Raw genomic sequence first — 24,102 nt, forward strand, 5'->3', positions numbered from 1 at the left:
CTCCCAGACCAGGGCTCGAACCCGTGTCCTCTGCATTGGCAGGCAGATTCTCAACCACTGCGCCACCAGGGAAGCCCAACCAAAGTGCTTCTGTCTGTGGGGATGAGTCCAAGCTGATTTCTTTTCCTGAGTCTTCCCAAGAGAACTGGGTTGAGGAGAAAAACCAAGGCTGAGCCCTAGGCATCCATATCCTCTCCTCCACTGGGAAGCCTTGCCACTCTCTCCTCCAGGGCCCAGTCCCCTTTCCCTCCCCCAGGGACCTCCCCAATCCTGCAGGGCAGTGCTGGTCACCAGGATCACTGGCCTCTCTGGGCATCTGCCTGCCTGAACTGGGATCTGCTCTGTCCCTCTTGGCCACCCTTGGGAGTCCAGCTGATGTGTGCGCTCCCAGGGGTCCCCAGCAGTCCCCAGCATAAGATGGCTGCATCTGCCCACCTTCTCTTCGGAGAAGCCAAGATGCTTTCTTTGTATAATGCCGTGTAAACTTCTTACGTATGGCTTGTGGAATGAGAAATAAGGCAACACAAGGCACAATTATTACCCCAGTTTTATAAATTGGGAGAAAGAGGCCCAGAGAGTGTAAGTAACTTACCCTCGTCTGGCCCTGTTCTTACTGAGACTTCAAGCACTGAAGATGGAGATGGCAGCTTCCAATCTGGGGTTTGGGGCCTGGGGAACCAGTGATTGTGGTAGAGGGGTGCTTAAAGGTTGAGGAATGGGTGCCTGAGGTTCTATAGATTGCTTGATGGGAGGGCCTTGCAGAGGAGCACTGTCAAAAGTTCAGGATGGTGGATGGTGAGGGGAGCTTTCCAAGTATCCGGCAGCCTGGATGTTTCAGAAATGGGGCAAGGAGCTTGCCAACTGGATGGGGGCTTGAGGGTTTGGAGATGGGGGATTGTTTGAGACTGGGAGATGCTCAGTCTTAGGGGAGTTTGCAAAGGAATGGGGTGTCCAAGGATGGCTTCAGGGATGAATGGTAGGGACGGGACCCTGGGTGAGAGTTTGCTGAGAGCTGATACCAGCAGGGCCACAAATCTGGGGATAGGGGCAAGGATTGGGGTTGAGGGAGCCATACTCAGGTCACCAAGGCAGCTGGCAGGGTTGGGGGGCCCAGACAAAAGGCAAACCCTAGGACTTCCCTGGTGGCACAGTGGTTAAGAATCTGCCTGCCAATGCAGGGGACACCGCTTCGAGCCCTGGTCTGGGAAGATCCCACATGCCGCGGAGCAACTGGGCCCGTGAGCCACAACTACTGAGCCTGCGCGTCTGGAGCCTGTGCTCCACAACAAGAGAGGCCGCGATAGTGAGAGGCCCGCGCACCGCGATGAAGAGTGGCCCCCGCTCGCCGCAACTAGAGAAAGCCCTCGCACAGAAACGAAGACCCAACACAGCCGAAAATAAATAAATTAATTTAAAAAAAAAGATTAAAAAAAAAAAAAAGGCAAACCCTAGCTACAGAAGGTGGAACCCTAGCTACTGCTTTGTCTGGACCCTCAGTGTACCCCTCTGGGAAGTGGTGGTAATGAAGTGTGCATGGTAAAATTGCCAAAGGATTAGGAATAAACCTTCCAAACCACCTGCATTGTGCCCAGCCAACCTGTGGTAGCAGCTCCGGTGCTTATCTTTAATCAATATTGATTACAATCAAGCTGGACAGGCCAAACCCCCTCTTAGTCCTGCTCCATTGTGGGTTTAAACCAATGCATTCTTAGCCTCATCCATTCATGAAAATAAGCCTTTTGCCCCTTTTAGCGTCACCTCATTCATGGATTTAAGTCAGTCCCTTTCACAACCCCACCAGTTCTTATTAATTTAATCAAATATTTCTTCTTTTTAAGAAATAGATCCCTTTTAAAGGGACTGAGGTTTAATTGCCATAAAATTTGATAGGTTTTGAACTTGTTACTGAACGAGGTTCATTTGCTCAACACTCAGCAAGCCAAAGGCTGAGACAGCAAGGTCTGCAGCAGAGAAAGGGTTTATTCACCACCTCCCCAAAGGCACAGGGCTTGAGATACTTATGGGATAAAGAATCAGGGTGGTCTTAGGCCCAGGGTAAAGTGTTTGGAGGCAGGGAAAAGGTGAGGCAATCGATGTTCTGCACAGGTGTATATGAGTTACATGCTTCTTCATGGAATGCATGTTCAAAAATGGAGGTGCTTAGCATGATCTGAGGGTGGAGTTTTCAGCCCTCTGATGTCAAAAGGTCATTCATCAAACACCTGTGCAGGCCCAGTTTTGGGGTCGGTGGTCCCAACCCGTCTTAACTGGCTCGAATTGGACAAGAGCTGACTCCAAGTTCCTGGAAAACAATGGTAAGCCCCATTACTATAGCAACCCATATGTCAGAAGTGTTATCAATAGGGGGTGGTAAAGGAGTCAAAAATAATTAAGACGAGTTTGGTCAGTGAAGGCAGGTTACAAGCAGAGGGGTTTTTAACAAGCTGTTCCCTTACCTGCTGTTCTGTGAGACAAGCTCAAGAATTTCTGTTAGGCACTTGAACAGAAACATTAACCCTATGGGGCATGGTTTCAAACTGTTTACAACTGTGAGACTATCACTACAATCAAGATAGAGAACACAATCCTCACTGCCAAAAGTTTTCTCTTGCCCCTGTGTGATTCCTCTCTCCTGCCTGCTGCCCCCTCCCCCTCGTCACCAATCTACTTTCTTTCACTATACATTAGTTTGCATTTTACTAGATTTTTATATAAACAGAATCATACAGAATGTACTCTTTGCGTGGGGAGGTAGGTCTTGCTTCTTTCACTTAACATAATTATTTTGAGATCCATCCAAATTTTACATCCATTTTTATTGCAGTGTAGTATTCCATTGCATGAATATTCCAGTTTGCTGATCTATTCACCTGTTGATGGACATTTGGGTTGTTTTCAGTTTTGGGCTATTAACATATGCTATGGACTCGTGTCTCCCCAAAATTCGTATATTAAATCTCTAACCCCCAATGTGATTGTATCTGGAGATAGAATCTTTAGGAGGAAAATAAGGTTAAATGATGTCATAAGACGGGAGTTCCCTGGTGGTCTAGTGGTTACGATTTGGTGCTTTCACTGCTGTGGCCCAAGTTCAACCTCTGGTCAAGGAACTGAGATCCCACAAGCCACAGGACGTGGCCAAAATTTTAAAAAATGGTGTCATAGAGTGGGGTCCTAATCTGATAGGATGTGGCCTGATAAGAAGAGGAAGATCTCTCTCTCTCTCTCTCTCTCTTCCATGTGAGGATACAGAGTGAAGGTGGCCATTTGCAAGCTGGGAAGAGAGCCTTACCAGGAACCAAATTGGCTAGCACCTTGGTCTTTGACTTTCCAGCCTCCAGAACCGTGAGAGATAAATTTCTGTTAAGTCACATGGTATTTTGTTATGGCAGCCTGAGATGACTAAGACAACAAATAAAGCTTCTATGAACATTCATTTACAAATATTTGTGTAGACATATGCTTTCATTTCTTTTAGGTAAATAACTAGGAGTGGAATGGCTGGATCATACATGTAAGTTTAACTTTTCAAAGATACTGCTGGACTTCCCTGGTGGTCCAGCGGTTAAGACTCAGTGCTTCCAATGTTGGGGATGTGGGTTTCATCCCTGGTTTGGGAACTAAGATCCCGCATGCTGCGAGGCGCAGCCAAAAAAAAAAAACCGATACTGCCAAACTGTTTCCTAAAGATGCTATATACCATTTTACATTTCCATCAACAGTATATGAGGGAATTCCCCGGGGGTCCATTGGTTAGGACTCGGTGCTTTCACTGTCTGGGGCCTGGGTTCAATCACTGGTTGGGGAAATAAGATCCCACAAGTCCCACGGCATGACAAAAAAAAAAAGTAAACAGTATATGAGAGTTCCGTTTTCTCCACATCTTCACAAACAGTTGGTATGGTCAGATTTTTAATTAACTTTAGCCATTCTAATATGTGTGTAGTGGTATTTCATCATGATTTTAACTTGCATTACCCAAAAGACTAATAGTATTAAGCATTGTTTACACGCTTATTTGCCATCTGCATATGTTCTTTGGTAAAGTTTGTGTTCAAATCTTTTGCCTGTTTCTTCCTCCACAAAGTGGTGGCCACAGGCCTTCTCTCACAGCTCCCCATTCCTCCTTCCACTTCAGTAGCACTCTGCCCAAGTGCTCCACCCTTGGGGGCTTTGTCTCCAGACAAAGCCCCACCCCTTTTCAAACCTAGGAAGGGCCTCATTTCTCCCCTCTCATTGGCTAGTGTCCCCTCCCCCACCATGTGCCTTCAAAGGCTCCTCAAGTCCAGGCTCCTACTGCCTCTCCACTCTCCAGGAGACCTGCCCTTCCCTACTTTTTGAATCCCCCAACCCTATATGCTCAGGCCCCTGAAGCCTCCCGGAGCTCCCAAAGGCTCCAAGGGCACCCCCCTCCCCAGCCCACCGTACTCTTCCAGTCCCCCAGTAGGGAAACATTCACTGCAAATTTACTGAGTGCCTACGATGTGCAAAGCTCTGGTGGAGGCTGCAGAATACCCTGGTAAACTTGGGTTCCGGTTCTGCACCCCGTTTTTAGTCGTCAGAGCTCGGGTGGGGCCCTTAACTTCTCTGGGCCTCGACTTCCCCCTCTCACACGTGGAATAACAACATCCCCTGGGCGGAAAGAGTTTTCCCATGATGCTGGGAAAGAGAGGCAGCGCCTGAGGCAGAGCGAGGCCAAGAGCTCGCGCTGGCTCCCAGGGCCAGGCCTCCTTGGCGGCCGCCAGGTAGGTCACCGCGCTGGTTGGGGCGCCGAGCACGGGACCGGCCGGCCGGCCTCAGCCGCGTCCAAGCCCGGGCGGGCCGCCAGGTGAGCGCTCCCGGGCGCTCCAAACGCGTCGCTGGCGGCAGTGCGTCCACCAGGCCAAGTACGGGTCATGGAGCCGCGCGCGGGGGGCGCCACGGACCCTAAGGGGAGCAGACGAGGTACGGGGCGGGGGGTGGGAGGGTAGTGGGCGCGTCCCTGCCAGCCCTCGCCCCGCCTGTCTGCTCCTCACCTTTTCCTTCTGACAGGTGGTAAACAAAGCAACCCTGGCGCCCTAGCGGCTGCGGGCGGCGGCGGTGGAGGGCAGGGGCCCAGCGACCCGGGCTGGGCTCGAGGCGCCCTACCCGCACCCGCGCTGCGGGGCGGCGCACCAGACCCGGGGGTCTCTCCGGAGTCTCCGGGGAGGTGTGCCGGAGGGGTCTGCCCGGGGTCACTGGGGACAACTGGACACTCGGGGTCTTTGGTGAATTGTGGGGGGTTAGGCTGGGGGCTCTGGGGATATGTGGGCCGGCAGGGTTGCCTAGGATAACTGGAGGGGAATCGGGGGTGCCTGGGCCACAGGGGGCAAACCGTGTTCTGTTGGGACATCTGGGGGAATCGGGATCCTTCTCGATGTTCGGGGGAAGAGTCTGGAATCCGGAGTTATAGGGGGGTAGTGAGAGACCTCCAGAGTTATTCACAGGGTGTTCGGAGGTGTCCAGGAATATTGGGGTTAAATAGCTGTCCAGGGATGTCGTGGGGGCAGGCGGGGGTCCACGGGCATACCCGCGATGGTCGGGGGTCACGGGAGATGAGAGGGGCAGTCGGTGACTTTCAGAACTATCGAGGGAGTGGTCTCGGGTCTCCGGGATCCTGAGGGGCATTCTAGGTCTTCGGTCGTGGGGGGGGGTGGCGTAGGGGGTCGCTGAGACTCAGGGTGGGCCCTGATCTGTTCTTTTCACTCGCGCAGGCCGTGGCCTTCCCCCGCCCGCGGGCCCCAGCGCCCGGCAGCTCCTGGCGCGGCTGGACGCGCGCCCCCTGGCGGCCCGAGCTGCGGCCGACGTGGCGGCGCTGGTACGCCGGGCCGGCGCCACATTGCGCCTGCGCCCCAAGGAGGGTGCGTGATGGGGGCGTGGCCTCCCGGGGGCGTGGTCGGAGTGGAGCTGGGTTCTGGGGGGGCGGGCCCAGGATTGTTAGCTACTCCCCTGGGTGGGGCCAATGGGTGTGAGCTGGGAGGACGGGCTTCGGCGGTGATTCGAGGGTGCTGGGGTTAGCCTAGATTATTCCTCTAGGAGGTGACACAGAGAGGGTTACTGCAGTAGGTGAACGTTGCAAGGTTAGTTGTGGGTGCGGAGCTTGATCTTTACTTTTGTCAGCAGGGTTTCGAGTGGCATTTCTGAGGAGGCGGGGCCTGGAGAGGGTTGGGGGCGGGCATTTGGCTAAGGGGCGGGCCTGGAATGTTAGTCAAGGAGGTGGAGTCTATAAGCGTACTGCGGTAGCGGCTCGAAAGGTCAGGAATAGGTTGAAGTTTATAGGCTGATTGGAGGGCGGGGCCTGGAATCTTCAGCAGCGGAATCCTGGAGTAGCACCCTGCAGGGTGAGCCTAAAGGTTTAATATGAGGGGCGGGATCTGCGTGTTATTAGAGGGAGGTAGGAAGGTCTTTAGGATTATTCAAATAGCTGGTCCCAGGGTTATTAGCTAAGAAGGCGGAATCAGGATAGTTATTCGTGTGGGCGGAGCCTAGTTAAATGGATGAGCAAGTCTGTCTCTGCATCCTAGAGGCAAGGAAATGAGATGAGGCTAGAAATATTAACTCAGTAGGCTGGTCCTAGATAGTTTCTTTATAGTAACCTTCCGACTGCCTTTTTCATCCCCCAGCCATTAGCGTGCTGGATTCTGCGGACATAGAGGTCACAGACAGTCGCCTTCCTAATGCCACTTTCGTGGAACACCGGCCCCAGGTACCACCTTGTCCTCCTTCGAGGCCACCTGCCTCGAGACTGGCAGTGTATGTATACTTGTGTCCTTACTCCAGCATCGTCGGTCAGAGACCTTGGGTACACGTACCGCGCCGCTCCAAGTGACCCAGGGTAAGGCACGTCGTGCTTCGAAGCCGCCCCAGGCCTCTGGTCAGTTCTGTGTGGAACTCGTTCGCAGCTCCGTGGGCTTTGGCTTCACATTAAGTGGAGGCCGAGATGCAGGCGGGGACGCTCCGCTGGCAGTGCGCGGGCTGCTGAAGGACGGGCCGGCACAGCGCTGCGGTCGCTTGCAGGTGAAGCATAAGGCACCCTCCATTCGACGGTGCCAGCCCTGTCCTATCCTGTTGTCGACGTGCTCTCCATTTTGACCTTTCTACAACACCCCTTGCCTTGCACTCTTGCAGGCCGGCGACCTCGTGCTCCACATCAATGGAGAGTCAACTCAGGGGCTCACCCATGCCGAGGTCATGGATCGGATTCGCGCAGGCGGTCCCCGGCTCTACCTTGTGCTAAGCAGGCCTCCTGAGACCCACCCCGGCAAGCCTGAGGGGGTGGGAGGGCCCTGGAAAGAAGATGGTGGGTTTCTCAGAGGATTGGGGTCAGGGATCTGTGAGACGATGAGGGTCGCAGAGTGGAGAGGCTGGGGACCTGGGTGAGAAGGGTTTGGTGGTCTCAATGGGGAGGATCAGGGCTTGGTGTTTGTGAGGGTCATGATATTTTCAAAAGTGGGGATGGGAAGACCGGGGTCCCAGGATAGGAATAAGGGTGGATTTCAGAGGGGAGGCTTTTGAGGTACTGGGAGGGAAGCGAAAAGAGGGGTTTGGGGTAAAAGTGGTTGTTCAGAAGGAAGGGTCGTGGTCCCCAGATGGGAAAGCAGAGTGGGTCTCAGTGGAGAGGGGATGGGATGGGTATCCAGAGGGTAGGGGGTCTGGTCCCAAAAGATGAGGGATCCATTAGGGAAAGGGTTGGGAGTTGAGGAAGGTAGGATGAGCAAGGAGAGAGTCTGGGATCCTAGATGGGAGGGGTTTGACTTCCTTTGGGAGTTGTGGGAATTGATTTCTGAGGGGAGTGTTCTGCATCCAGGAAAGGAGGGGACTCGGGAAAGGAGGTGTCGGGTCTTGAGGAGTGGCTCCGGTTCCTGAAGGGCGTGTCCATTCCTTGAGGGAGGTTTCTCTAAGTACTGGGGTCTCTGTCTCCCGCAGCCCTTCGAGTCTGCCGGCCACCCTCAGCCAAGGGGCCCCATCTCCGTTCCCCACCCTATCGCCCAATCTAATCTGCAGTCTTGCCATCCCCAGATCGCAGCGCAGATCCTGGGGGACCAGCAGTGACGAGGTCTCGCAGCTCCAGCGCTTCCCCACTTCAGCACCCTCGACCCCGTACGACGCCCCAAACCCGGGGCAGCCCGGAGTCTAGCCCAGGAGTGGCGGACGACCCCGCGGTTCCTCCTCCTGAGGGCAGCACGGAGGACCCCAACGACCACACCCCGGATTCCCCTGGACCCTGGCTGGTGCCGAGCGAGGAACGGCTCTCGCGAGCCCTAGGGGTCCCAGGGGCCGCGCAGCTAGCCCTGGAGATGGCAGCCGGAAGGCGGAGGCACTGAGCGTGTAGCAGACGGGTCACCTGGTACTGCCCAACCTGGATCTGGCGTGCTCCGCCCGCCGCTCACTAGCATCATGGGGAGAGCTTCCTTGGTCTTCTCCCCCCTCCTGCTTCGCAGTCGACCAGCCCGCGCTCCCCTCGAGGCGTCAGTGGTACGGCCCTCCCGGACCGGCCAGCCCTGCGCTTCTTGCTTCGGGCAGGGGAGGTAATAAAATGGTTCGATCCAGTCTTGACTTGCCAGGTGCTCTAGGCCGGGTGGGGCTCCCGAGTCCAACTCGTAAAGCAGCGGGTGGGTCGACCTGGTTGCGAGGAGGGCCTCTTCTAGCAACCCTTGACAAGCTTACTTCCTGCTGTTTCTTTCATGCCTCTAGAGAGGTCTTCGCTTCTGCCGGCATAGCCCCACGCCGTTCCCCTTCGCCAATTCCTGCTTCTCTCCCCATTTATTCATTTCACTTTTTTGGACGTGTGCAGGGCTCAGTTAATTATTGCGCGTGGCGTGGGGAATGCAGAGGTGGGCCTATTGTGGCGGGGTGTGCACCAGTGTACCCACAACCCCGGCCAGGAATCGTCCAGACCCTCAGCTGGGCTGGATAGCAAGGCTAGAACCGGGGCGGCTTCCTTCGCCGAGAACCTGCGGTCTCTCACTTCCAGCCTGGTCTCTCAGCTTTGGCTGGCTGTAGACTGCCACCCTCAGGGCGCTGGCTGGGGCCCCGAAGCCCCCTTCGGGGCGGAGCCAGGAAGGTGTGAGTCAGCGGGCCGGGCTAAAAAAGGCTTTTAGAACCGTTGGGCTGCGCCCCCCTCTTCCATAGATGGGTGACGAACTGCAGACGGGCTTGTGTGCACACGCTACACGCTGGGCGTTCCCGGTCCTGGGAGAGGCCCGAGTTTCCTCCGTCCTGGGAACAGAGCCCCAAAGCCAGGGCTTATATGGCCAGCCGGACTCCGGTGTAGCCCCAGTGCGGGCGCTGACCGAGGCCAGAAATGTCCAGTCACCTCCGCTGTCACCACATCCTGAACACTGCGTCCCATCCCCCCCAACGAAGGAAGCTGTGGTCTGGAGGGAATGGGCAACTCTACCCCCTACGGGGAGGGGCTGGAGAGGTGAGGGAGGGAAATTAAAGGGCCCGAGTGTGAGTGTCCAAGGTGGCGCTGGGGAGGAGAGAGGGACTGTAAAGCTAGGCTGGGAGTTGGGGTATAAAGAGGTGAAGAGGTGAACCCTTGAATGATTAGCGCTGTAGGCATTGTGGGGGAGTGCACTGGGGCTTCTAGCTGACCCTAACTCAGAGCCTGGTAGAAGTGTGGCTCTAGGGAAGTCAGGAAAGGGCTCCAGAGCCCCAGTCCTATAAAAACAGTCACACCCAGGAGACTAATAATATCGATAGTACCCGCAGCCACCATTTACTTGGTCTTATCCTGGCTACCGGCTTTACTGGAACTATCTATTTCCATCTAGTTACATATCGACTCAACAATCCCGATGTGACCATTTCACAGAGGAGAGAAATGAGGCCCAGTGAGTATAAATAGCTTGAGGAAGTTGGGGATTGAGGCAATATTTAATCTTCCCCGATTTCCAAGCCTGTCCTCTTAATCTCACCTGCATTTGAGAAGTATTAATTGAGCCCCAACTGTTTACCTTGCACTGTGATAGGCACTGGTGAGATGCTGGAGGAATGAAATATAAAGATTTCTATCCTTGTGTAGCTGAGGTAGTGGGGGCGGGTAGACAGATGTCAGAAAAGACACAAGAAGATGAATAAATAAAAGATAATTTCAGAGAGAAGTGAGAGTTAGGAAGATAGCAAAAGATAATGGTGGGGGAGGTAATGATGGTGGGCTGCTGGCCTCTTGGAAGACATAATATTTGATCTGGGACCTGAGTGACCAGAAGCTAGATGTTTGTAGAACTGGGGGAAGGGCATTGACAGCAGTGAGAACAGCAAGTTCAAAGGCCCTGATACAGAGCAGAGTTTGTTCTGTTCTAGAAACTCTGGCATGGCCTCACAGAGTTGGAAAGCAAACACTCAGCCTTGGGAAAGGTATGCTTCATGCCTTCCACTATCCAATCCCTCTTTCAGCAACCTGGGCTGAAAGAGGGGAGCCCCTTACTTAGTTTTGTGGGACCCCGGGTTCGGGGGTGGGGGGGAAGCAGGCAGGCCCTTGGGTTGAACCATCCTGGCCTTCCAGCCATGGCTCTCCTCTCCTCAGATGAGATGAGAATGAAACCAACACTCACTCTGGAGAGAGTGTGCCCCTCAGCACATCTTGGGGGAGATCCTGATTCCGTGACCAGGTGCATGTCTCAGACGCAGAAATTGAGGCTGAGTCAGGAGAAATTACTCGCTCAGGATAACACACTCTTCAAATGTCATCAGCCTTTTCACCCAGTCTGGCACCCAGCAGCCTTCCCCTCATCTTGCCAAGCTCATGGCAATAAATAAAGCTGTGCTCCTTCCCCATTCTTCATCTAAGACTGGGCTGACAGCCCCTCTACTTAGAACCAGGAAATGGAAGCCCAACACTTGGGGCCAGGACCTCCCTAGAATTGCAGAACAGAGAAACAGACCCTGAGCTCTGACACTATTAATAACGTCCACCCTTCATTTACCGAGCAGCTTGATGCTCAACAGGCTTTGTTCTCTCTCAGCCTGTGCACTGGCGAGGTCTCATTCCATCACTGCTAAGAGGTTTATTCTGTGGTCCACGGTCTTTTATCCACAATTCCGAAATCCAAACAGCTTTGGAAACCAACAGTTTTCCCACAAGTTGGGCACCATTTGGTTACAAAACTTGACCTGACTTAACCAGGAAAAATTTTTGGTCCTGGCCTATCCCACTTACTGTGAATGTCCACACCATTCCTTGAGGAAATATTAACGTGTTTTTGTTTGTTTGGTTGGTTTTTTAACGGGGCAGTCTCAGACCCTGCTGAGAGTGTTAAATAATATACCTTATATGTATTGAGAAAACTTTCTAAAATCCAAAATATTCCGAATTCTGGAAACATACCTGAGTTTAACCCTGGCTTCGGCCGTTTTTACAGCTAAGGAAACTGAGGCATTCCCTTCCAAAGCCAAATCCCCACGGTTCTGAGTTGAGGCAGCCCTAGGCGCATTGGTATTCTAAAAGCATGAAGGGTCTCTCCAGTGCAACACATGGTTCGCAGAACTGCCAAGCCTCAGAGGCTGGCGCCCCCGTAGATGGGACGCCCTGGGGGCTGTGCGCCGGGCGCGGAGAATCCTTGGCGGGAGGGGCAAGGGGGCTTCCGGGGCGGCGGCCACCTGGCCCGGCCCGCTCCGGCCCCGCCCGCTTCTGCTCCGCGCGGTGATTCACTCCCTCCTTCGCCCCGGGGCCCCCTTCCCGGCCAGACGGCGGGCAAGACGGCTGGGTGTGCACCGTCCTCGAACCCACGAGCAAGCGAGCAGATCCTCCGCGCCTCTCGGGACTCCGGTCCACGCCATGGCGGATTCCGAGCGCCTCTCGGCCCCCGGCTGCTGGGCCGCCTGCACCAACTTCTCACGCACCCGAAAGGGAATTCTCCTGTTTGCTGAGATTGTGAGCGTCCCGGGACTGGCGGGTGGGCAAAGGCGGGGTGGGGTGGCTGGACTGCGCGGAGCGGGGCAGCTCCGGGGGAGGCAGGCGCGTGGCCCGGGCCTCTTGGCAGTGGGGCGAGGGGTGCGTGGGTTGGTGGCGCAGGCCCGAAACCAGGGGCGCACGCAGGGCGAGTCAGTGAGGTTTGGAGAAGGTGGTCGGGAGCTGCTGGCCCACGGGGTCAGGCAAGAGACCCATAGGACATATGGGGGGGCCCCATAGAGAGAGACCCCGTAGACTTATCGGTGGACTCATCGAAGGGGTCCCCAGGGGCTGGGTGTTGGGGGGCATCCCGTGGCAGGGCGTGGCGCGGCCTGGGCACTGGCGGGAGGGTTGGCAGAGCGCCCAGGGGCGGGACCTGTTGGGGTGGGGCCCCCGCGCGCTAGTCCCGCGTGGTAGGGTGACCAGCCCTCCCCCAGTTCTTCCTCGCCTCTCTGTGGTGGGGTGGGAGGTCCTCAGCTATTTGGGAGCCTCGGTTTCCCGTCCCTCTCAAAGTGGGCGCCTCCTTTGAGTCACTTGTAAAAGGGGTGCGGCGCCTTTAATGGAGCCCTGCCCCTCTGGTATCGCTCTCACCGTTTCCCAAAGAGGTTGCTGGGAGAACCGCACGTCCCGCCCCGTCAAAGCCCTGACGCTGGCGCCGCGAGTGCTCACAAAAAACACCTGGAGGCACCACTCCCGGCAGGCCATCCTAGAAGGGAAAAGAGGGGAAACTGAGGCACCTAAATCTACTCCTTACTAGCTGGGTGATCCTGGATAAGTCACTTCATGTCTCTGTGCCTCACTTTTCTCATCTATAAAGATACGAATGATAGTACCCGGCTCATTAGGTTGATGTGACGATTGAGTGAATTAATACTTGCACAGCTCTTAGAACAACATTTGCAACACAGTGTGCACACAATAAGTGTTTAGCTATTATTATTTGTCATTTTCCCAGTCCTGGTAGGCATCTGAGTTTGAGACCCCCAATTTAAACCAGTCCCCTCAGCCCTGGGAGTTGATCGAGGCCCCCTTTCACATATCCTTCCAGATATTGTGCCTGGTGATTCTGATCTGCTTCGGTGCCTCGACATCAGGATACTCCTTCTTGTCGGTGATAGAGATGATCTTTGCTGCTATCTTCTTTGTCGTCTACATGTGTGACCTGCACACCAAGATACAGATCATCAACTGGCCTTGGAGTGTGAGAAAGGGGCCACAATGGCAAGGCTAGGGAGGGGCTCGGGAAGTTGGGATTGTGGGGGGAATTCTGGACACTGACTTCCCTCTTCTCCCTACACCTCACAGGATTTCTTCCGAACCCTCGTAGCGGTCATCCTCTACCTGATCACCTCCATTGTTGTGCTTGTTGAGAGAGGAAACCACTCCAAAATCGTTGCAGGGGTAAAGGCTGTGGAGTCAGCTCCAAAGCACAGAGAGAGGGGTTTGAGGATCCTGGGGTCATTTCTGCCTCTGCTTCTGCCAGAAAGTGTGTGACCCACAGTAGGTCACACCTGTCCTCAGGGTCTGCAGGAAAGTCTGACCCAGGCCCTGGTTTTCCTCCCCAAATCATTTGCTGTAAAGGGCCATCCCTTGTCCGACACAGGGGCCTTTGTGGGAAGCACAGAGAGGTGGCCCCTTTGTCGATACACTAGACTACACCATCTGCTAGAGCTTTGTCTCAATGTACAGTATGAATGGCGTCCCCTATATGTGGGGCCACTGTGTGGCTGCACTGTGTTGAAAGGTACTAGGAAGAGGGAGGGTGGGATAGAGTCCAGTCTCTGGCCTTTCCCTGGGGCTCTCTGGCTTGCCAACCTGGGGCTTTAGCTACCGTCCCTGCATGGGGTAGTCACTGGAGGTGGTGGATACAAGGAGGTAGGAGGCCGAGTAGGCTGACCAGCCTAATCCGCTCCCACCTCACTCCCATCCCCATCCCCAGGTGCTGGGCCTAATCGCTGCATGCCTCTTTGGCTATGATGCCTACATTACCTTCCCCTTGCGGCAGCAAAGACATACAGCAGCCCCTACTGGTAAGTGTGTGGGTGTGTTGCGGGGCGGGGGGGTGTTGCTAAGGGGGTGAGAAGAAAATGGGTCTCCCAAGGGGCATGAATGCCAACTCTGTCTCTTATTGATACTTAAGGCTTTGGTGCCAATAAGTACCATAAGCTTCAATATTCTTATCTGCAAAATGGGCATGTGGATCCAGCCAATGCGTTCTCTCTTTTCCTCTTGCAGACCCTGCAGATGGCCCGGTGTAGGTGAACTCCCTTCATTTCTATCAGCAACCTGCAAATAACACCTCCATCGAAATAACTCCTCCCCGCCCCTACTACAACACTCCCAGTCAACTCCCAGCCCCCTACTGAGGTAAAAGTGCCTTTATCGCGAGAATTTGTCTTCCAGGCTGCTAATCAACTCCTCTGGGTATGGCCACCTTTATGGGTGTGCCTAGGTTCCCCTTCCTTCTGCAGTATCCAAACGGAGACACCAGTTCTGCCTGGACAATGCCCCCACCTAAGCCACAAAATGACGGAAGAGGGTGCCTCAGATTTCAGACTCCAGGCCCCAGGTTGTAACCCACTCCTAATAACCTTCTCAGTGTGCATGTGTGTGTGGGAGGAGAGGGGTTCTGTGGAGGAATAAATAAATAATAAGCAGATTATTAGAATATATGATAGTGAATAAATTAATCCTTTGATCAAATGTAGATAAATCTCAAGCGTCAGGAGGGGGAAAACTGGGGGGAGCTGGAGCAGCTGGAGCAAGGAGGTAAAGAAGCCAGGCCTGTTTTAAAACAAATATTAAATTACTTCAGTAATACAAACAGACAAAGGAGGGAGGAAGGCAGGGGATTTATGACTTAAGTTGGGGGGGGGGTCATCATCTACACTGACTTGAGAATGCAGCCCTCCAGAACTGTCACTCCTTCAAGCCACGATGCAGTTCTTGTCTCTGGCCTGGCGAGGCATCCCTGGGCGAGAGTTCCTGGGGAGCTGTGGAGATGGGGAATTGGGGGTCTCAGTTGCAGTGTCCTGAGCAGGCATTGGCCTGCACAGGTGCGGGGGCAGTGGGATGCGTTCCCCTAGGAAGAAGCCGTCGTCCTCTGAGGATTCGGAACTGGGACTGGAGGGCGAGCTGGAGCAAGATCCCGAGTCCGACCCTGATCCCAAGTCACACTGATGGTGGCGACGTCTGCCGGAGTGGCAGCGGTGATGGTGGTGGTGGTGGTGGTGGTGGCGGCGATGTGTGGGGCCCCTGGGCGGGGGGCTGCGTGGCCTGCGGCGCTGGGCTGGGGGCACACTCAGGGACCGCCGCGGGCCTCCCTCAGACACCAAAGGGTCGCGGAAGCTGACGCGTGGGGTGCTCTGGCGACCAAAGGCACCATCTTCTGGGCGCGGGTCCGGCTGGCCAGGAGGCCCTGAGGGTGGTTCAGGGACACTGCGGAGCCCCAGCTCAGGCATGGAGTGGCGGTGAGGGGCCCCTCTCAGAAAGCGGGCAGGCTCCTCGGGGCCTGCAGCTGGAAAGAGAGATGGAGCGACTCCCTGTATCTCTCACCCCACCCCTACCCCAGCCCTGGGGAGGCCTTTGGAAAGGGCCTTCTCTCTCCCCTATCAGGACTGGGAAAGTGGAGGCAGGCATGGGGCGGGGCAGCGAGGTGGGGAGTCTGGGAAATGTGAGGCTTGGGGCAGGTTCTGGGTGGAGGGAAGGAGGTTGAAAGCAGGAGGAATAGGACCAGATGGATTGGTGTATGGGGTGTGGCCGGGGTGGGGGCGTGGCTTCTGGTGAAAGGGGCGTGGCATAGGCTGGAGCAGACAGGGTCTGGGATAGAATGGGGGCGGGGCCTGGGGGCGGAGGGTGACGGGTAGAGGGTTTGGAGGAAAGGAGGAACTCGGGCTCAAGCTGGGACAAGTTGAGGTAGGGGAAGGGCCCTGTACAGAAGTGGGGTGGAACCAGGGTTCACGTTGGGGTGTAGTTGGGGATGGAGACTAGGCCTGGAATGGTTTGGGGACGGAGCCAGGGCTGTGATGGGGGCGGGGCCAGGGATGCCACAGGTGAAGGGCCTGGGCAAATCAAGGGGAGGGGACAGGGTTGAGGCGGGGGCACCGGAGTGGCTGGGCGTGGCTGGAAGGTTGGCTCACCAGGCGCTGGCTCGGTGCTGGTGCCTTTGGTGGAGGTCTCAGACGCCCCCTCCACAGCAGAGAAAGAGGCTGTAGAGGCTGTGAGAGGTGTGGAGACCGTGCCTGCGCTCCAGCTGCGGCGGCCGGGCCCCGGAGCCGTGGGCTCGGACCCCAGGCTGCAGGCTCGGGAGCAGAAGATTAGGCCACGGCGTGGCAGGAAGGGGCGGCCCAGGAGGGCTCTCCCACAGCGACTGCAGCAGAAGCAGCGGTCTGAGGCGTGCCAGTGCTGGCCCTCATAAGCCATCTGGCCCTGGTCCAGGCCTGCGGGGATGGACACGAGGGGGAAAACTGAGGCAGAGCCCCCAGGCATATTCCCAACCCTCCTGAATAGGGGCCCTTCTTGGGAAGAGGCAGGGAATCTGAGGCAGGGTACCCGGAGATGCCCTCTCCCCCCACCTCTCCAGAATGGGGCCCTTCCTCATCCTTCTCTCCTGGAAACTGGCTGATAAATGTCTCCTCTGCCTCCCTTTCTTTCCCAGGGTGGGGGTAGACATTGGACTCCAAGATGTGGGTCAGGCTTAGACATTAAGAGGTGGCTTCAGGTGGAAGGAGAGTGAAGGTGGACCTGAAGAAGAGGCCTGGGTGGTGGCGGCAGGACCTAGAAGGTAGGGCATGGCCTTGGTGGGAAGGGAGTGGGTCTTAAGAGAGTAGGGTCTGGCTTAGAAGGTAGGGTTTACCTAGGCTGATGGAGGAGAGTCTTAGAGAATAGGGCATAGCTTGGAGTAGGGGCCAGGCTGAGAGGGTAGGAGGGTAGCTCTGGTGGGGGGCAGGGCTAGGAATTAGAGGGCACTCTGGAGGTGGACCTAGATGTGTAGTGGTGCCTAGTGTAGGTGGGGTTTAGAAAGTATGGCATGATGGGGGACATTGGTAATGGAATTGCAGGGAAGGGTACAGGGCTACAGTGCTGGAGCTAGACTTAAAGTATGGGGTATAACGGAAGATGGGGCCTGGAAGATGCCCCCAGGAAGAATCCTAGGGGTGGGGCTGTGACCCAGCTGTCCATCCATCCCCCATCCAGTCCCATGTTCACCCACCAATGTGCTCCCCACAGCCATCACAATACTCCGCGTGGCGGGCCTCGTAGCAGGCGCAGCAGTGGGGGCGGCTCTGACGCATGACATAGCGCTGCCCTCCCAGTGACGCTTCACACTCAAAGCAGCAGAAGTGACCCATGTGCCAGTGCCGGCCCTCGGCCTCTGTGCACTCAGGGGAGAAGATGATCTGGGGGGCAAAGGCCATCCATGGCCATCAGAAGGGCCTGCCCCTGCCCACCCTCCGTTCACACCCCTGGGCAGAGAGACACGAACCTCATCACAGGCTTGGCAGCGCGGGCGCAGGCGTTCAGCATGGTGGCGACCACAGTAGACCTTGCCAGCATGGTAGAAGTAGATGAGGTCCACCAGCAGCTCCCGGCACGTGGAGCACACAAAGCACTGTGGGTGCCAGCAGGCACCCAGGCCTGCACGGCTGGCAAACACGGCGATGTCCCCACCTCCAATCTGCTTCCCGCACTGCCAAATGACAGGTGGACGCCGTCACCATCACCAAGATGGTAGGATGGATGGGGGTCAGCCAAGGCGTGTCACATGTGGGCCTTCCCCGTGGCCTTTGTGACCGGCCCCATCCAGGGGGTAACTTTGAGATAGGCCCTGCCTACATGGCCAGGGGTGGAGGTGGGAGCAGGAGCCTTAGAAAAGGGCGCTGCTCCTGGGGGAAACCACAGAGACAGGCCCTATTCCCCGTGGGTGGCCTTAAAGGCAAGTCTCCCCTTTAGGGGGTTGGGGAAACCATAGAGACAGGCCAGGCCCAGTTGGGGGATCTTAGCAACAGACCTCACCTAACGGTAAGATCTAAGGTTAGGCTCCACCCACCAGGGGGGCCTTAGAGACAAATCCCACCCATCACCCAGCTCTAGAGACAGGCCCTGCCACTGTGGGTTGGTTCTTAAAGACAAGTCTCAATCATAAGAGGACCAAAGAGATAGCCCACGCCCCATGTACACTGCATGGAGGGGAGAAAACTCTTTCCAGGGCCTGGCAGATGGGCCCTGTACCCCAGGGCTTGGAGCAAAGGCACCATTACTCACTGAGGCCCTCCATGGCTCACCTCCTCACAGATGGCCCCAGTGATGGTCACGGGGAAGATGCGCACGGTGCCACGCCCCAGATTCTCCCGCTTCCGCTGCTGGCTGAAGGCTCTGAGCTCTTTCTTCTCTTCCTCTTCCAGTGCTGTGCAGTACTGTGCCTGGAGTAGTGGGGATCTTCCAGGCTCCTCCCCTGATGCCTGCCCCCAGCCTTCTTCCAAATTTCATCCGTGCTCAAAAAAATTTACTTCTAGGCCTTTATATAGATGGTGCTTCCTGCCTGAAATACCCACCCCTTACCTCTTCTCCCAAGGCACAGCTGTGGTTTTGCCAAGGAATGTCCCCTGATTGCCCCTGCCTGTCCAGACCTGTCACCTCAGATCAGCTCACCTTTCCTCCTCTGACCCTGCCCACTTCTTTCCAGCTGCCCAGCATTTGTCCAGGCTGTGTCCCCTACCTGGCATGCCCTTCCTGTCTTCTGTCTCCTCACCTCACTGTCATGTGGGGGCAGCTGGTGCAGCAGCTGCTTGATCCTGTACTTCTCCCCGGGACTGTTGACGTAGGGGACCTTGTCCTCTGGAAGGCAGCTGAAAAACTGGTATACCTGGGAGGACATGGGGGATGGGAGAAAACAATTGAGACTAGGGGTGATGCAGTGGGATGGTGGGTCCCTACTTTTCTGAGAAAATTAAAGTCATCGGGAGGGAACTTCTATTGACCCCCTCCTCCCTACAGGCCAGATCATTTCTGCCACTTCCCAAGCCTACTGAGAGTTCCCTCATGTCTTGACCCCACTTTTCCCTCCATCTGCTGCTCCACTTTTCTTTCCCCTTTATAGCAAAATTCCTTGAAGGAGTTGTGTGCATTTGCTGTCTCCACTTCCTCTCCTCCCATTCTCTCTAGACCCCACTCCAGTCAGGCTTCCCCACCCCCTCTGCCCCGGCCTCTCCTCCAAAGCTATTCCTGTCATAGTCATTGATGATATCCACATCGCTGAACTCATTGTTCAGGTCTCAGTCTTCATCCAACTTGACCCATCAGTAGCACTGGACACAGCTGATCACTCCCTCTTCCTGGAAACACTGTTCCCTTAGCTTCCAGAACACCACACAGCCCTGGGTTTGTTTCCTCCTACCTTACTGGCTGCTCCTTCTCTGTCCCTGTTTTGGTTCCTCCTCAACTGGCCAACCCCTAAATGTGGGAGGGTCCTCAGGCTCAGTCCTTGGTCCTCTTGCCTCTGTCTACCTTCAGTCCCTTGGGAATCGAATCCACCCTCATGGCTATAAATACCATCTCATGGCTAATGCCTCACAAATGCATACCTCCAGCCCTGTGACCTCTCACTTGAGTTCCAGACAACGTGACCACTCAGATGTCCAACAGGCGTCTCAAACTCCAGATAGCCAAAACCAAACTTCTGCTCTTAGCCCTCAAACTTGCTCCTGCCTTGGCCTGCCCCATATCAGTCAATCCATCCATCCTTGGGGTCATCTTTGACTCCTCTGTCACACCCACAAGCAAATCCTCTCAGCTCTACTTTCAGAATTTAACTAGAATCTGACCACTGCTCACTACTTCCACTGCCAGCGCCATCATCAGTCACTTGGACCATTGCAGTAGCCTCCCCTTCACTGATCCCCTGCTTCCACCCTCACTCTTACAGTCCATTCTACACTCAGCAGCCAGAGGGACTGTGTTAAGTCCTAAGACAAATCACATCCCTTCTCTGCTCACAAGCCTCTTGTGTCCTCTCCCTCATTCAGAGTGGAAGTCAAAGTTCTGTCCATGGCCTCCGCCATCTCTGACCTCACCTCCAACCACTCGCCCCATTGCTCACTGTGCTCCAGATACACTGGTCTCCTCGCTGTTTCTCATACATGCCAAGCACACTCCTGCCTCAAGGCCTTTGCATTAGCTGTTTCCCTTGCCTGGATCGCTCTAACCTCAGATATCTGCATGGCTCATATCCTCACCTCCTTCAAGACCCTCAAACATCATACTCTCACAGAGGTTGACCTGGGCACCCTATTTACAATTCTAACATCTCTCTCTCTCCCTCTCTCCCTCTCTCTCTCTCTCTCTCTCTCTCTCTCTCTCTCTCTCTCTCTCTCTCTCCTCCCCCCTCTCTTCCACTTCCCTGCTCTATTTGTTCCATAGCCCTTACACCATCTGACATATATTTACAGGTTTGCTTATTGGCTCTTGCTCCCTTTGGGAATACAACCTCCATGTGGGCAGATGTATTTTTTTGTGTTTTGTTCATTGCTGTGTTCTCAGTGCCTAGAACATTGTCTGACATGCAGTAAGTGCTCAGTGACTGTTTGCTGAATGAATCAATCAATGGAAATGAAGTGAATGAAGTACTGGGATAAGACCTGAGGTAAGGGGAGGACAGGAGAGGGGTGAACAGGTCCTGAGGAACTGGCTCAGCGATCAATCAGGGTTCCCTGCTAGACCACAGAGGGGTCAGAAGGACATGCACAGTCTGACCACGCACGCTAGAGTTTCCCTGGAAATAGGTTCCCACTTGAGTGTGCATGTGTGTGTGCCCAGTGGTGAGCAAGAGTGGGTGGTGGCGTTTGGTCACCTGCTCGGGCTTGAGACCAGGGGGCACCCAGGCATACTCCTCCGAGGCACAGCCAGAGTCGTCGTCAGAGATGGAGTGGCGCTGGAAGTCTGAGATTAGCCGACACATGATGCGTTCCAGGTCCACAGGCACTGCGTGCACGGCGTGCTCCTCCCGCGGGCATTTGCAGTGCTGGCAGATCTTTCTGAGGGGACCGGGATGGGGGGTCAGTTCCTAAGGGTTGGCCCACTTGGGCCCCTTGGCAGCCCAAGGAAGTCCAACTGAGGGCCAGAGACATTCAGATTATCACCAGCAAAAGACTCCGAGCCAGACAGGGGCCTGGGGGCGGTGCTGAGCAGAGGTGGGGCTGTGAGCCAGACTACTGTGGGGAGTTGGCGGGGGCTGTGAGGGGCAGAGCGGCCAGCTGGGGGCAGGGCTGTGAGCTGGGAGTGGGGCTGCGGGGCCTGGGCCGAGGATGTGAAGGGGTGGTGGGGCTGTGGGAGGTCTCAAGGCCATCCCCTGACTTTCAGCACTGGGACTTGGGTCACACTCTCCCGGCAACGGGCCTGAGTAGGGGTGGGGCTCTGAGTCTGAGATTGGAGTTATAAATCTAAGGGTTTCCCCTCATGACTTTGGACGTGGTGGGGGAACTTTCCCTAGGGGCGGGCTCTAGCTTGTGCTGAGGCTCTGAACTTGTGAGTGGGTGGGGCTCTGAGCCTGAGTGAGTAGGGCTCTGTCTGTGGTATTTTATGGGACGTTTTGGGTACAGGGCTCCACTAGGAGGATAGGACCTGGGTCTGGGAGAGGAGTTCTGAGCCCCAGAAGGGGGCTGGAGGTCAGTGGGCGGTGCTTAGAGCCCGGGACGGAGGATCTCCCTAGCGATGGGACTCAAAACTTCTGGGGGCGGGGCTGTGTAGTAGGCGGAGCTCTCCTGGGAACTGGACAATTGGGAATGAGTCAGGGGAGGGGCTCTGGACCTGAGCTTTCTCTAAGACCTGGCTCAAGCCTAGGGGCGTGCCCTAAGTCTCTGTGGGGGGGGGGGTCCCTAAGGGCGGGTTCCCATAAGGGCAGGACCCTGACGAAGACAAGGTCCTGGGATGGTCACCTACCTCCAGCCATGCAGCAGGAAGCCGGGGCACTGCTCCCTGCAGGAGTTGCAGGGCTGGCCGCGGTCTGGGTCCTCTGCCTCTTGAGGCTGTAGTGGGCGGGGGCAGACGCGGGACCCGGCGAGGTGCGCGCGGGCGGGGAGGGAGAGAGAAGTCAACGCCCGCCTCTCCACTCCGAGGCCGACAACCACACGCCGGGGCCTGTCCCACCAGGGCAACGCCGGGCAGGCTGGGACAGAGCCCAGAGCGCGGGGGAGGGGGACACAACCGAGGTAGAGGCGGGGGAGCTGAGGCCACCTCCCTATATGCCGCCCCTTTCAGGGAATTGCCCTCCCCGGGCCAGCATCGGACTACCCTCGCCCAGCCTCGACACCTCCCACCAGCCTCTGACTCCTCCAGGCCTCAAAACACCTCCCCCTGAACTCAGAGTACTCTCCCCACCAGAGCAGAGCCCCTGATCTGGGTGTCTCCTCTCAGGCCTCATCTCGGCCCCTTCTCCACTCAGGAAGCCAGCAGCACTCCAGTTCCACAGGGTAGGAATCTGAGACCCTATCCTTACTTGGGATCCCCACGTGAGCCCTGCTCCTCTTTTCAGAAGCTCAAGAGCCCATCCCCCAAACCCTGGCTTCACCCTTTCATACCCAAGGAACTGAGACCCTCCTCCAGGATCTCAGGAGGCCCTTGAGCCATTCAGAAACCCACACCCCAAGAAGCCTTGGCCCTTACCCCTCATATCCTAGGGCTATTCACTCTTCTGGACCACCAAACGCAGACCCCACCCAGACAGCCCCTCCAAAGGAAGAGGGAGACCCTCCCATCTAGGAAGGCAAAAGCTTCCAGGCTCAAGTGGAAGCCTGGAAGCCCTCTCCTCACAAATCCCAACCACTCGACTCTCAGTATTAGGGCACCCCAGGAGTGTAGGGCCTCACTCTTCAGTTCACCTTCCGCCAAGGTACAGGGGGAGGTCCCTTTTCTCATAAGCTCAGGAGGCCCCTGCTCAATCTAGGACTCCAGGACCCAATCTTTTGGCTCTCAGAATCCCCTCCCATAATTCACCCGAGAGGGGAGTGCACCAGGTCCCCGGGGTGCTGATAAAGGTGTGCGGAAAGGTGATTAGGGAGCAAGGGCCACCAGATCTCCACGTTCCTTCATCCACATGCTTCCAGCAGCCCCAGGCCCTCCGGTTTGGGAACCCTGAGGATGGGGATTCCCAGATCCTCTGGGAGCGCCTCCTCGCTATCCCTATCCCCTGCTCCCTCTCCCGGGCCTCAGTTTACCCCGACCCCCACCGCTGCCCTGAGTCTCGCTCACCGCGCGCCCGGAGCGGCGCCTCCGGGACCCACGCGCGAACATGGCGCGCCCGGGCAGGGTCAAGCCGGGCCGGGTCAGGCGAATGGAATCCTTGTGGCCGTCTGGCCACCGCGCGTCCGGCAGGGGAGCTCTCGGTTCCGTAAACCTGACACCGGCGTAGGAGGAGCGCGCCCAGCGGGGTCCGCCCCTGGGCCTGTTGTCTCTCCCGGGCCAAGGCGCCCCCTGCCTAGAGGTGAGGGGCGCGCAGCACAGGAACGCCGTGCGCGAAAGCTTCCTTGCACTCCTGCCTGGGCGGCAGCTGGGCCTCAGAAAACACGGCCCCCAGAGCCCCCAGGGTTCCACATGGTCTCTCACAGGACATTCTAGGGCTTGAGGGCTCTGTAGTGGTGGAGTGGGAACTTGGAAGTGGCGACCTGACTGCAAGGAGTGTGCGCTACAGTACTTGTATTGACGCTTCGTGTGGATTTATCTTGGATGTTTATTTGGGGGATGGGTTAAAGCCACCTCTTGGCCCCCTCCCCACTGGTGATGTTCTGAGGGTCTCTTTCCCCCGGATGAATGCTGCAAGAACGGTCCCCAACCCCATCGCAGCCCCAGCTGGTGCTCCCTCACCCCATCAGAGAGCTCGATCTTATGCCCCCGTCCCACGTCCCCGCTCTCATAAGTTTTCACAGCCAGGGTTATCTGAGGTTTATGGGGAGGGGGCTAAAGTTACCGGCCAGGTTCCGAGGCCCTCTTCCCTGTTCGCTCCCCAACCTTACAGGCCCAGCTGCGATGACCCCTAAGTCCCGAGAAATAGATTTTCAAGCCTTCCCTCCCCTGCTCCCACTTTTCTCTCTCCAGTGATTCTTTCCCTGAGCTCATTCCCTGAGCTAGGAGTCTCTCCGCGCTCTCAGGCTTCGCTATGCCTCGGGGCTGGGAGGAGGGGGTCCCCGGCACACAGC

General features: G+C 56.2%; 3 protein-coding genes across 6 annotated transcripts; 2 read left to right on the plus strand and 1 right to left on the minus strand.

Moving 5' to 3' along the window:
- Nucleotides 1–4,783: 4,783 nt before the first annotated feature.
- MAGIX (MAGI family member, X-linked) lies at nucleotides 4,784–8,567 on the plus strand. Of its 3 annotated transcripts, none has more exons than XM_082376832.1 (6): nucleotides 4,784–4,944; nucleotides 5,733–5,879; nucleotides 6,642–6,724; nucleotides 6,799–7,035; nucleotides 7,147–7,318; nucleotides 8,038–8,567. In XM_082376832.1, the coding sequence occupies exons 1-6, from the start codon at nucleotides 4,896–4,898 to the stop codon at nucleotides 8,340–8,342; spliced, it is 993 nt and encodes a 330-aa protein (XP_082232958.1). In that variant the 5' UTR covers nucleotides 4,784–4,895; the 3' UTR covers nucleotides 8,343–8,567. The 3 variants fall into 3 exon arrangements, with proteins under 3 accessions (XP_082232958.1, XP_082232959.1, XP_082232960.1); XM_082376833.1 differs by having other exon boundaries at nucleotides 7,147–7,279; XM_082376834.1 differs by lacking the exon at nucleotides 5,733–5,879 and having other exon boundaries at nucleotides 4,786–4,944.
- A 3,099-nt stretch (nucleotides 8,568–11,666) lies between these two features.
- PLP2 (proteolipid protein 2) lies at nucleotides 11,667–14,584 on the plus strand. The gene is made up of 5 exons (XM_082376836.1): nucleotides 11,667–11,896; nucleotides 12,963–13,115; nucleotides 13,220–13,315; nucleotides 13,854–13,944; nucleotides 14,150–14,584. Exons 1-5 carry the CDS (start codon nucleotides 11,801–11,803, stop codon nucleotides 14,170–14,172), a joined length of 459 nt encoding a protein of 152 aa, XP_082232962.1. The 5' UTR covers nucleotides 11,667–11,800; the 3' UTR covers nucleotides 14,173–14,584.
- Nucleotides 14,585–23,327, minus strand: PRICKLE3 (prickle planar cell polarity protein 3). 2 transcript variants are annotated; one of them, XM_082376829.1, is made up of 10 exons: nucleotides 23,159–23,323; nucleotides 21,851–21,936; nucleotides 20,763–20,946; nucleotides 18,666–18,779; nucleotides 18,199–18,336; nucleotides 17,400–17,603; nucleotides 17,127–17,313; nucleotides 16,054–16,353; nucleotides 14,809–15,431; nucleotides 14,585–14,698 (listed from the first exon to the last, which is right to left on the minus strand). In XM_082376829.1, the coding sequence occupies exons 1-9, from the start codon at nucleotides 23,198–23,200 to the stop codon at nucleotides 14,842–14,844; spliced, it is 1,845 nt and encodes a 614-aa protein (XP_082232955.1). In that variant the 5' UTR covers nucleotides 23,201–23,323; the 3' UTR covers nucleotides 14,585–14,698; nucleotides 14,809–14,841. The 2 variants fall into 2 exon arrangements, with proteins under 2 accessions (XP_082232955.1, XP_082232956.1); XM_082376830.1 differs by lacking the exons at nucleotides 14,585–14,698; nucleotides 16,054–16,353 and having other exon boundaries at nucleotides 14,702–15,431; nucleotides 23,159–23,327.
- Nucleotides 23,328–24,102: the final 775 nt, after the last annotated feature.

The sequence above is a fragment of the Balaenoptera borealis genome (assembly GCF_965194805.1).
Source record: "Balaenoptera borealis genome assembly, chromosome: X".
NCBI classification, from domain to species: domain Eukaryota; kingdom Metazoa; phylum Chordata; class Mammalia; order Artiodactyla; family Balaenopteridae; genus Balaenoptera; species Balaenoptera borealis.

Coding starts and splice junctions, on each gene's coding strand:
- PRICKLE3 (XM_082376829.1), bottom strand. CDS start 23,200: ATGTTCGCGCGTGGGTCCCGGAGGCGCCGCTCCGGGCGCGCG. Junction 21,937..23,158: donor GGCGCCGCTCCGGGCGCGCG/GTGAGCGAGACT, acceptor CGCCCACTACAG/CCTCAAGAGGCAGAGGACCC. Junction 16,354..17,126: donor TGGCTGTGGGGAGCACATTG/GTGGGTGAACAT, acceptor CCATCCCCGCAG/GCCTGGACCAGGGCCAGATG.
- PLP2 (XM_082376836.1), top strand. CDS start 11,801: ATGGCGGATTCCGAGCGCCTCTCGGCCCCCGGCTGCTGGGCCGCCTGC. Junction 13,116..13,219: donor TCATCAACTGGCCTTGGAGT/GTGAGAAAGGGG, acceptor TACACCTCACAG/GATTTCTTCCGAACCCTCGT. Junction 13,945..14,149: donor ACATACAGCAGCCCCTACTG/GTAAGTGTGTGG, acceptor TTCCTCTTGCAG/ACCCTGCAGATGGCCCGGTG.
- MAGIX (XM_082376832.1), top strand. CDS start 4,896: ATGGAGCCGCGCGCGGGGGGCGCCACGGACCCTAAGGGGAGCAGACGA. Junction 5,880..6,641: donor GCGCCTGCGCCCCAAGGAGG/GTGCGTGATGGG, acceptor TTCATCCCCCAG/CCATTAGCGTGCTGGATTCT. Junction 7,036..7,146: donor AGCGCTGCGGTCGCTTGCAG/GTGAAGCATAAG, acceptor GCACTCTTGCAG/GCCGGCGACCTCGTGCTCCA.